Genomic DNA, 10,826 nt, shown 5'->3' on the forward strand with positions numbered 1-10,826 from the left:
ATGGCGGAGTTCTCCCAGAATCGGGGCAAGCGGCGTGACGGCGAGGTGCTGGGTGGTGCTGTGGACTTCCTTCTGGCCAACGCCCGCCTGGTTCTGGGGGTGGGCGGAGCTGCTGTGCTGGGCATTGCCACCCTGGCTGTGAAGCGGGTAAGGCCGGGCTGGCCCGGTGACCCCGGGGCTCCCAGAGCGGGGCGGCGATGGTGGGACTGCCCGAGGCCGCACCTGCCTCTACCCCACCAGCCTGGCTTTGCCCTCGGCTCTGCCGTTCCTGCCCGGGCTTCAGCTGTCTCATCTGTCACTCTGCCTGCAGCTCATCGACAGGGCCACCAGCCCTCGGGATGAGGATGACGCCAAGCGGGACTCCACGTGCCTGGAGGACAGCTGGCAGGAACTGAGCCTGCTCAAGGCCACACCACGCCTCCAGCCCCAGCCGCGGCCCGCAGCCCTCAGCCAGCCCGTGCCGCCCCCAGCCCCCTCACCCTCAGCCCCAGGTGAGTGGCACCCCTTCCTGTCTGACCTGGGTGGGTCCCCTTTTGGTGGTGAGGTTCAGGAGATGCAGCCAGGCCCTGCCCCTGACTGACCGTGTGACCCATTTGGGCCCCTCTTCCCCCAGGGCCACGGGCTCCCTGAGTGTTTAATGACGCATTTGTCTGTCCTTCCTCCTCCTGGGTGGTGCTGAGGCTCCAGCCACCGGAACACGTGGACCGTGTGGGGTGGCAATGGAGCAAGGTGGCAGCATTAGGACGGCGGGGCCCTCAGATGGGGGCCAGTTTCCCCCGCTGCGTGAAGCCGTCTCAGCCTCAGGGCGTAGGACGATGAGAACCCGTCATCAAGCGCTCACTGTGCGTGAGGACCTGAGGTTGGTGCTTTCTCAGGTGGTCATGTTACAGTCCCTCTGACACAGCTCCCGGGCCCCTTCACTCTACAGAGGGGCCCGCAGACGCAGATCCCCCGACGTCGCCTCAGCTCTGCTCCCCAGCGCCGTCAGTGTGCCTGACGTTCCAGGAGAAGCTGCTGGCGTTCGAGCGGGACCACGTGACCGTGCCAGTGGCCCACGTGGCTCTGGCTAAGCAGCTGGCCGGCGGCATTGCCCTGGAGCTGCAGGCCTACCTTCGGAACAAGTTCCCAGAGCTGCCCTTCGGGGCGCTCGTGCCTGGCGGGCTGCTCTACGATGGGCTGCAGGCGGGGGCCGCCGACCCCGTGCGTCTCCTGGTGCCCCTGGTGCTGGAGCCTGACCTGTGGAGCCTGGTGCCCGGTGTGGACACCGTAGCCCAGGACCCTCGCTGCTGGGCCGTGCGCAGGACTCAGCTGGAGTTCCACCCCCGCGGGAGCAGCCCCTGGGACCGCTTCCTGGTAGGCGGCTACCTCTCCTCCCGGGTCCTGCTGGAGCTGCTCCGCAAGGCCCTGACCGCCTCCGTCAACTGGCCAGCCATCGGCAGCCTCCTCGGGTGCTTGATCCGGCCGCGTGTGGCCTCGGAGGAACTGCTGCTCGAGGTGCAGCACGAGTGTCTGGAGTTCCCCGTGGCTGTGCTCCTGGCCATTGCCGGCGCCCAAGCCGGAGACCTCCTGCTGGCCTGGCCCCTGGAGGGGCTGGCCGGCAACCTCTGGCTGCAGGACTGGTACCCGGCAGAGGCCGCCCAGCTGCGGGCCCTGGATGAGCGCGACGCCGGGACCCGCCGGCGGCTGCTGCTGTTGCTCTGCGGCGTCTGCCGTGGCCACCCGGCGCTGGGGCGGCTGGGCCGCGGCCCCCTGACCCAGGTGGTTCTGCACCTGGGCGAGCAGGAAGCGGACTGGGCTGAGGAGGCCCTGGGGGAGCACTTCCTGCAGGCCCTGGAGTTGCTCATCGGCAGCCTGGAGCGGGCCAGCCTGCCCTGCCACTTCAGCCGTGGCGTGAATCTCCTGGACGGCCTGCGGGAAGAGGACATCGACGACATGGGCTGTGCACTGTACTGGGGCCTGCGGGCCCCCGAGCGGCTGCTCTAGAGGCGTGGGCCCAGGCGGACGCCTCCCTCCAGGGCGTCGAGAGCACCTTGCCCTTGCTTTTACCCAGAACGGGTCAGCGCGAGCTTGAGCGGCCCGCACTCCCACTCACCCCTCGGCCTCAGGGCCGATCCCAGGGCCTCGGCCTGCGGTAGCCACAGTGAGTCCTGGGCAGGGGTAAGGTTGCCTCTGTTTTTCTGTCCCAAGGGTGAGTCACGCTTCCCTTGGGTGCAGGCTCCTTCCGGCTGCTGGTGCTGGGCGGTGGACACAGCGTTTGGTCCCCCAGGATCCGAAGTCGCCTGGAACCCTCGGGGTGCAGCTTTTGGCTGATTGACAGGCTGGTGTTTTCCATGCTGCGTGTCTGGTTTGCGCTCTAACGTGGGCCAGCGGGGGCTCACCTGGGGGAAGGCCCTCGTCCTCCAGTTGGGGGCCCTGGGAGAGCCCCCTCCTCGCTGGGGGAGCTGAGGTTCTGTGTGCTGCCCACCTGGCCCGGAGCTGAGGGTGTCCCCTGGTTGCTGCTGGGCCCAGCCCCCGCGGCGCTGGCACCAGCTGCGCTAGCTGACTCTGCACTCTCCCTGAAGCTGGCTGGGTGGAGGGAGGAGGTTGTCTGCCTCCCCTCCCAGGTGCCTCTCCTCTCTCTGGTATCCTTTCTGCTGAAGCAAAGCTATGCCTCAACAACTGTGAACTAGAATAAAAAGGAAAAATTCAAACGTCCACGGGACTCATGTTGGGCTCTTACACGCAGCCACTTGAGGTTCTGTAAAGTTGACCAGAGGAGCTTGGGATCAGCCTGGAGGTGGTGGATTGAATTAGAAAAGTCGGTTATGTGGAGGGAGGACATTACATGATTCCCAGAGCGATGTCTTGCTTTAGTCACGGAACCAGCTGGCTAGGGTTTTGTTTCTTCCCCAAAGCCTGCCCCCTGGAACCCCCTGTGCTTTCCGGGACGGGCGGGGCTGCCACACTGCCCTTCAGCCAGCACTGTCAGTGTGCAGAGAAACGTGGCCCCAGAAGTGGAGGGCAGGACCCCGTGTCGTACGGACTGGGAAGCAAGTGCGTCTCAGTGTCCCCATAGGAGCCATGGCCGTGGCTAACTTCCCGTCACCACACATGGCAGACGAGGCCGGAGAGGGCTTGGGGCCACGTGCGCTGGTGGTGAGGCCACCGCAGCTGTGCCAGGCCCTCCTTCCCATCCCGTGTGTGTCCCCCTTCCAACTGGGACTAGGGACAAGAAGTGGGGACAGGCTCGGAGGCCTCCCTTGGTCGAGGGCCAGCACAGGGGCCAGAGGAGGTGCTAGTGTGTACCTCTGGGTGCAGGGCCACAGGTGGCCTCTGCCTCGTTGGTGTTCACACAGGCTCGGTCTCCGAGCACAGAGGGTCAGAGGGCAGGAGACTGGCTTCCCCGAGGGCCGTTAGGTCACTTGATTCAGGAGCTTCCCGGCTTGAATGCTCTCAGCGGTGAGCAGCTGTGATGGCAGCGGAGGGTCAGCAAGGGGGTAGGCTGGAGTCGCGGGCGGCCTTGGCCCCCTGCCCTATAAAACAGGGGTTCCAGAATACCTGCTCCACAGGCAGCAGCGGGAGCGTTAACCCAGCACAAAGCGAGGCACCCCCGACTCAGAGGTCCCGGACACAAGGTCCAGCATCACTGAGCCCGAGCGTGCCAGGACTCCACTGCAGGCCTGTGTCCAACCAAGGTTGGGGGTCTTAGGCGCCGATGGGTGAGTGAAGGGCTGGCCAGGTGTGGCTTGGGAGCAGTCTGGACGCGAGCGGGGTCAAGGCCCCTCTCAGACGACCCGACCCCACTTGCGGGCCCTCTGGCGGCCTCCTGTTTCAGGTAGGTCTCGGTTTCCCCTCATACCATGATTTCAGTAAGAAAAACCCAGAATTAACTAAAGAGGAGAAACGAGGTGCTCGGGGCGACGTCCCCTGTCCAAGGCCAGCATCTGGCACGCGGTCGTGCTGGGGCCTCCACGGTGGCCGCTGCCCAGCTTCGCTCTCACTCCTTTAATGAGGGCAGTTCTGACTTGGAGTTGCAGACCCTTTGGCTGAACTGGGCAGTCCTCGTCCCTGGCTTTACGAAGTGACCCGAAGCCAGGAGCATGGCGGTGATTCCACCTGCCAGAGTGAACAGACGGCCGGTGCAGGTGGGAAGAGTAGCACAAAAGGGCAAATAGACACTCGCTGACCTACAGCTTCACCATCTCCTACACCTGTTACAAGGCAGCTCAGCAATGGGTCATTCCGTGCACAAGACACACCCTTTCTGGGTGAGCAGGCATGAGGACCCCTCGGGACCACTGCGGCCAGTCCATCAAGCGGGCACCACTCGTGCCCCAGAGCTGACCCAGCCAGTGGTATCAGGCCGCGCTTTTACTAAGCAGAAAAAGCCCTGACGAAAGTCTGCGCAGGAGCATTCTCGCTGAGGACTGCAGGCGAGGCGGGCGCACCGTGCTCAGGTCCCCAGAGGTCTCGCCAAACCTCCTGGCGGTGTTGCGGTCAGCAAGCCAAGCCGGAAAATCACCCCCAAGGCCCGGGGGGCCCTGACGGGCGGGCCTGGAGCTGGACGGGAGAGGGAAGCTCTTGGTCCTAATCCAGGGCCCCTGCCCCACCTCTGTCCTGTCGCCTCCAAGACAGCGGCCTTCAGCCTGCTTTAAGTCACATGTGTCTGATGCATTTGCATTTTTTTGTTTTTGACCACGCTGCACAGCATGTGGGATCTCAGCTCTGGGACCAGGGATGGAGCCCGCACCCCCTGCGTTGGAAGCAGAGTCTTAACCACTGCACCACCCCGGAAGTCCCCGCGTTTGCATTTTAAAGTACATTTTTCTTTTGTAGTCAGAAAAAATAATCTTATAAAAAAACCCAGTAGCGTTACAGTTTGGTTGCACTTAGCTTACTGAGGACAGACGCCGAGGCTGTGGGGACAACACCCAAGGCGAGCGCAGGGCACCTGGGACGCTGCTCTGGGTCCTCTTGGCACTGCCACCCGTTTCCTGAGACAGCAGTTCAGCTCGCGGGGGCCTCAGGCTCACGTGCCTGTGCGACTTCACAGCGAAACTTTCCAGGCCGACCCCGCACCCCTGCCCAGCGCGAACGCTGCTGGTGTAGCAGGGACAGTGCACCCCTGCCCCCTGTGGAGCTGGCCCCTCCCGCCTGCAGGCTGAACGCGGACGCGGCATAGGACCCCCACATCTGCGGTCCTGGAGGGAAAGGCGGCTGATCCACCCCGGGGGCAGTGGGTCCTCCACCCAGCGTCCTGAGAGGCCTGAGTGGAAAACCCCCTCACAGCTTCCGTCACTGTAAACAGGACGACGGCAACCCTCACCCCCAGAAAGGCCACCAGGCTCGGCGAAGGCACAGCCCAGGAGCACAGCAAGGGGTGGCCAGCAGGACCCCAGTCCCACCCAGCAGCTCTGGCCCTGGTGTGCACAGGAGCACCCTGCGGAAAGACTAAAATCCACAGATGCGTTCAGCATCGTTCAACTCAACAACAAAAGCACAAACACTGAAAAATGGGCAAAGGACTTGAAAAGGCATTTCTGCAAAGATACGTGAAAGGCCACGTGAGCACTGAAAGGATGCTCGACTTCAGTGGTCACTATTAGGAAGATGCAAGTCAGAGCCATGAGACACCACCTCAGGCCCACGAGGATGGCCACAATTAAAAGAAAAAAAAAAGCGGGCTTCCCTGATGGCGCAGTGGTTAAGAATCTGCCTGCTAACGCAGGGGACACAGGTTCGAGCCCTGGTCCGGGAAGATCCCACATGCCACGGAGCAACTAAGCCCGTGCGCCACAACTACTGAGCCTGCGCTCTGGAGCCCGCGAGTTACAACTACTGAAACGCGCAGACCTAGAGTCCGTGCTCCGCAACAAGAGAAGCCACCACGAAGAGAAGCCCGCGCACCGCAACGAAGAGTAGCCCCCGCTCGCCACAGCTAGAAAAAGCCCGCGCACAGCAACAAAGACCCAACGCAGCCAAAAATAAAATAAAATAAACAAATTTATAAAAAAAAAAAAAAAAAGAAAAAGGGGGAAATAAGTACTAGCAAGGATGCGGAGAAATAGGAACCCTCGTACATTGCTGGTGAGAATGTAAAATGGTGCAGCTGTTGTGGTTCTTCAAAAAATAAACATAGAATTTCATGACCCAGCAACTCCACTCCTAGGTATAGATCTGAAAGAATATAGAACAGGTGTTCAAATACTTGTACGTGAAGGTTTACAGCCACACTGCTCACAAAGGGGCCCATGCACACAGCGGACCAGTTAAGCCGTAAAAAGGCACAGAGCACCGACACGCAACCACAGGGGTGACCCTGGAAGACACGCCACTCAGAGAAAAGCAGACACACGGCCCACGTGCCGCACGGTTCTGTCTATATGAAATGTCCGGTACACGTAAAACCACAAAGTAGACTGGGCTGTGGGGCCGACCCACACCCACTGTCCGGATGCTCCAGGGGCAACTCCAGGCATCCCGCCACCCAGCCAGGGCACAAGGACTGGTCTGAGTGAAGGGTTTGGGGCTGGGAGTCCCAAGACCTGAGGACAGTTCATTTCTTCACTAGCAGTGTGACTCTGGCAGCCTGTCCTCCAGCTTGCTGTCTAAACCACGGAATGAAGCCGACCCGCTTCTGCTCGGCTCCCAAGGCTCTCAGGAGGCGGGTGAGGTGCACGGAGACCTCTGCAGGGTGTGGAGATGGGAAGCGTCGGAATCTTGCACCGGCGGCTCTTCTCTGCCCCAGGGGACAGCGGTGCGGCGAAGAGAGGCCACTGGGGCCAGAGGATGGCAAGAGGACCCAGGCACTGCCCGGGGTCCTGCAAGTACCCGTCACTCCTGCCAACTCTCACCAGACGCTACACCATCACCCGCCAGGGTCAAGGGGTAGAATCCTTTATTGAGGCACATGAGCTGTGGGGCGTCCTGGCCACAGCAGCTTCGAGATAAAGAGGGATAACCCTTCTGTAGACACAACCTCTGAGCAGGGGATCCCTGCCATCCTACCCTTTCTCAGGACGTCTGTGGAGGGAGGCCCCTCAAGGGCCGGGCTGATTCCCACTAGGGCGCTGACAGCACAGCCCCTGTGGATCGCAGGGGGCAGCCTCCATGGCTTCTCAGCTGTGGCCACGGCCGTTCCTGAGCCCCAGGCACAGGGCCACTGTCCACCAGGCGTGGCCTTCTTGAGAGAGCGGTCTGGACCTGGACTCCTTAGAACACAGGCCACACTCCAAGAGCAGCCACTCTCCTCAAAGCCGCCCTGGCGGCGCAGGGCCACCTGGCCCTGGAGAAACAGCTCGTTTCCCGAGACAAAAGCAGCAGGTGGAGGCAGTGGTCCCCTTGGCCCTACCCTGCCCTCATTTGTTCTGAGGACAGAAGGGACGGGTGTGTCCAGGCTGGTGGCAAAGGCTGCACTTCCGGGGTTTCTTGGCCGCGGACCCGGCGTCCGAGGAACCAGCCCGGGCCCTTTTGCTTCTGGCCTCCGGCCCCCGGCTTCCTCCTCTGGCTCCTGCCCAGGGCGGGCCTCCAAAGGTCCCTGCGGGGAGAGCGAGGGGAGAAATGAGTGTGGACGGCAGAGCCGCAGCCCTGGTGAGGGGCCCGTGTCACCTCACACGCAGAAGCAGGGACCGAGCAAGCAGCCCCCTGAGCACGTGCAGAGCCCCAGCCCCGGACCCTTCCAGTCCTCCAGGAGCCTCACAGTACTGGCCGCCCCATTACCCAGGACAAATGACCAGGCGGCCCAGAGATGAGACACCACCTCCGCCCACCGGGAGCCCTTGTGCGTCTGCCGTGTGCACCGAAGGACAACGTCCCGCACAGCACTAGCGTCTCCAGCCTCCACCTGCCCCAAGCCTCTGGGTTCTCCCTGTGTGTGCAGACCTGCCGCACGTGTGCTAGAGTCACAGTTTCAGGCTAACAGAGACCCTAGAAAGGTATGCCGGTGCCCATCTTACGGAGGAAACAGGCTGAGAAGCCGCACCAAGTGGTCCAAGGTCACACAGGTGGGCCCCAAGAGAAAGCTCCCGCCAAGCTCCCTCAGACGCGTGACCAGGCTTCTGCGTGTCCTGGAGGGGCCAGGTGCCTTCAGGTGCGTCATCTACCTTGACCCAGCGTCCGGCGGCGGTCCTCCCCACACCCATCCGTGGGGCGCCAACCCAAGCTGTGTAACCCAGGGCAGGAACCAGACATCAGGGCCAGGGCCTCCGTCTTACTGGACGAGGCTCCGATACAGAGCCCTCCAGGTTTACAAAGGCGGGAGGAGCGCAGGGCTACAGGAGCAGGCGGACCCAGGGGCCAGGCCTGGGCCGCGTCGCTGTGTGACCCCGACAGGTCCCGCCACCCGTCTGGGCCTCGCCCTCCTCTCCCGTGAGTCACAATCACAGCCGCCACCCGATGAAGGTGAGAGAAGACACACAGACACAACGGCGCGGTGCCGGGCACACAGCAAGCTGCCCGTGACCCTGCAGGAAGTGTGACTGAGCGGGGAGGGGGAGCAAGGCAGCCCTCACCTGGGGCCGCGTTCTCGTCCACCCACTGGAAGAAGCCGCACTGCTGCCCCCGGGGCTTGGCGCACGTGTGGAACTGGCGGCCCTGGCTGGGCCCCTCCTTCTGCACGGTGCGCGTGACAGCGGGCTGGCGGCACAGGCAGCACGCGCCACCGCCACCATCGCCGGGGCTGCCGGGCCCGCCCAGGGGCTCCCCTGAGCCCGGCGGGCGTCCCAGGGAGCCGCCCGGGGGTCCGGGCACCTCGGAGGGAGGCCCCCCTGCTTCGGGGTGGCCGCTGCCGGCCCAGAGGAAGAAGCCGCAGCCGCCGCCGCCGCACGTGTAGAACTGGCGGCCCTGGTTGGGCCCCTCCTTCCGGACGGTGAGCAGCAGGGCCTCCCGGCCACAGTTGCAGGTCACGGAGTTGCCTTCGCCCTCGGCGGCGGGCAGGGGCACAGTCCTGGCCAGAGCCTTCGAGGGCCTGGCGGCAGGAGGCTGGGGGCGGCCGTGCTGGCTGCTGCCCACTCTGGCCGGGGTCTGGCTGCCCTGCAGGCGGCCGGAGGGCTGGCTGACTGGCTGGCCAGCTCGGGCGGGCCCCCGTGAAAACCTGAGGTCCAAGATCTCCCTCAGGGTCTCGTCACATCCACCAACGCAGCCGACAAATTCCAGTGGCATGGCTGGGGGAAGGCTGCCTCGCTTAAACTTGAACTTCAACCTAGTGAGGCCAGAAGATGAGCAAACACGTTAACTACCGGGTGCCAGAGTCTCGGTCCACACAGGGCTGTGCCCACCCCACCTAGGAAAGCCACGCAAGGCACGGCCAGCCCGGCCCCTGCGGTCGCACAAGAGCGCAGAGCAGGAGGGAGATGAGCTCCAAGACCCATCACCCACCAAAACCCAGGAGCCTCTGAAAGGCGCGCCTCCCTGTGCCCCAGTTCAGAGTGGTCCAGGGCCTCTCAACGTGAGGGCACACTACTTGGTAGCGGCACTAGGACGCACGTAGGCTTTGCTCTCATTCTCCTGTGTGCGTGCATTAGGGTTTCCCAGAAGCTCTGAAACGCACAGTCAACTCAGCAGACTGACTGCAGGTGGAGAGCTGAGAATCCTACCGTCTCCTGTTAAGCCAGACCGTTAAATTGGCAAAAATGGAAAACAATGCAATCTTCCTCTCGTTTTTTTTTTGCTTTGAAAATAAGTACATTTTATTCTAAAAACATGTTCACTTATGTTAGTATGCGATGCGTTTGTTACAAACACGTTAATAAACATTTTAAATGATGCCTCCGCTTTAGCTGAAAACGTGGTAGAATCTTTATCAACATTAACTCACAACGGAAGCTCTCTGGGTTCCTCCGTGATTTCTGAGAGTGTAAGGGGTCCCATGACCAAAGGTCTGGGGACCAGCCCTAGGCGCGGGCCTGGGGCTTTCTGGAGAAGACCACCTTCCTCAGCCTCCGCGTCAGCCCACGGTGGGAGAGGCGGGGAAAGGTTGGGCTCCTCCATGAGGTGCCAAGGAATGAGGGCCCCCAGGGATGCCACCATGTGCCCATCCTGCAGGTGCCTCGGCCCCCAGCTCACCTGTAAACGGGGTGTGGCTGACACACTGGACACACGCTCCCGTCCCTGCTGGCCTCCAGCACACTGTCCGGGAACCACATGGCCGAGCGACATTCTGGGAACCCCGTGCAGCTGAGGTAGAACCTGGGGAGTGAGGGCTGGGGTCACGCAAGAGCTGCCGGAGACAGCTCCAGCTGATGACATGGGACACTCATGGTTCTGGAAGACATGGTAGTCACTGACACTGAGTGACAGGAAAACCAGCCTGCATTTATGTCCCTGAAATCCCCACAGTCACACTGCTGACGCCTCTTCCTACTTAAAAACAACCAAGCCGCTGCCAGTGCCCAGACCACAGCAGGGCCCCGCTAGTCCCTGGGTGCTCCCTGAGCCCGCCTAGGCCTCCGGCAGCCTGGACACCTGCCCAGGCTGCACGTGCTGCAGAGAATCCGATCCTCACCCTCCCCGCAGCTTCGTGAGGAGGAAAACGGGCTCAGTGGGTCAGCAACCAGTGGGGTCTGCATCGCCGTCCACACACAGGGCAAGCGCCATCCATCCCCAGGGGACAAGCCCTGCCCTCACCAGCCCCCCACCCGCCCATTCCCACAGGGCCTCACACCCCCAGGGCCACCATTCCAGCCCCAACGCCCAGTCCAGGGGCTGGTGAAGCAGGCCTGCATCTAAATAGCAACGTGGGAACAAAAGGATGGGCCCTGCACAGCCTCTGGTGCTGGGCTGCAGGGACGGGGTGGGGTGGGGCGGGGGGCGGGGAGGGGAAGGCACAGCTGGGCACTGACCCGCCGCTC

At 62.7% G+C, this 10,826-nt stretch overlaps 2 protein-coding genes across 2 annotated transcripts in view; one reads left to right on the forward strand and one right to left on the reverse strand.

Moving 5' to 3' along the window:
* Positions 1-1,983, forward strand: MIEF2 (mitochondrial elongation factor 2). Its single transcript, XM_007448390.1, has 3 exons — positions 1-147; positions 311-491; positions 929-1,983. The coding sequence occupies exons 1-3, from the start codon at positions 1-3 to the stop codon at positions 1,981-1,983; spliced, it is 1,383 nt and encodes a 460-aa protein (XP_007448452.1).
* Positions 1,984-7,337: 5,354 nt separating this feature from the next.
* TOP3A (DNA topoisomerase III alpha) overlaps positions 7,338-10,826 on the reverse strand; it is a 24,425-nt gene continuing 20,936 nt past the window's right edge. Inside the window, exons 17-19 of the mRNA XM_007448391.1 lie at positions 10,042-10,168; positions 8,490-9,178; positions 7,338-7,516 (exon numbers count right to left, since the gene is read on the reverse strand). Coding sequence (XP_007448453.1) covers positions 7,338-7,516; positions 8,490-9,178; positions 10,042-10,168 — 995 coding nt within the window. The remainder of the gene's footprint in view (positions 7,517-8,489; positions 9,179-10,041; positions 10,169-10,826) is intronic.

Source organism: Lipotes vexillifer, unplaced genomic scaffold, assembly GCF_000442215.2.
Source record: "Lipotes vexillifer unplaced genomic scaffold, Lipotes_vexillifer_v1.1 scaffold533, whole genome shotgun sequence".
NCBI lineage: Eukaryota > Metazoa > Chordata > Mammalia > Artiodactyla > Lipotidae > Lipotes > Lipotes vexillifer.

Coding starts and splice junctions, on each gene's coding strand:
- MIEF2 (XM_007448390.1), top strand. CDS start 1: ATGGCGGAGTTCTCCCAGAATCGGGGCAAGCGGCGTGACGGCGAGGTG. Junction 148..310: donor CCACCCTGGCTGTGAAGCGG/GTAAGGCCGGGC, acceptor CTCTGCCTGCAG/CTCATCGACAGGGCCACCAG. Junction 492..928: donor CCCCTCACCCTCAGCCCCAG/GTGAGTGGCACC, acceptor TTCACTCTACAG/AGGGGCCCGCAGACGCAGAT.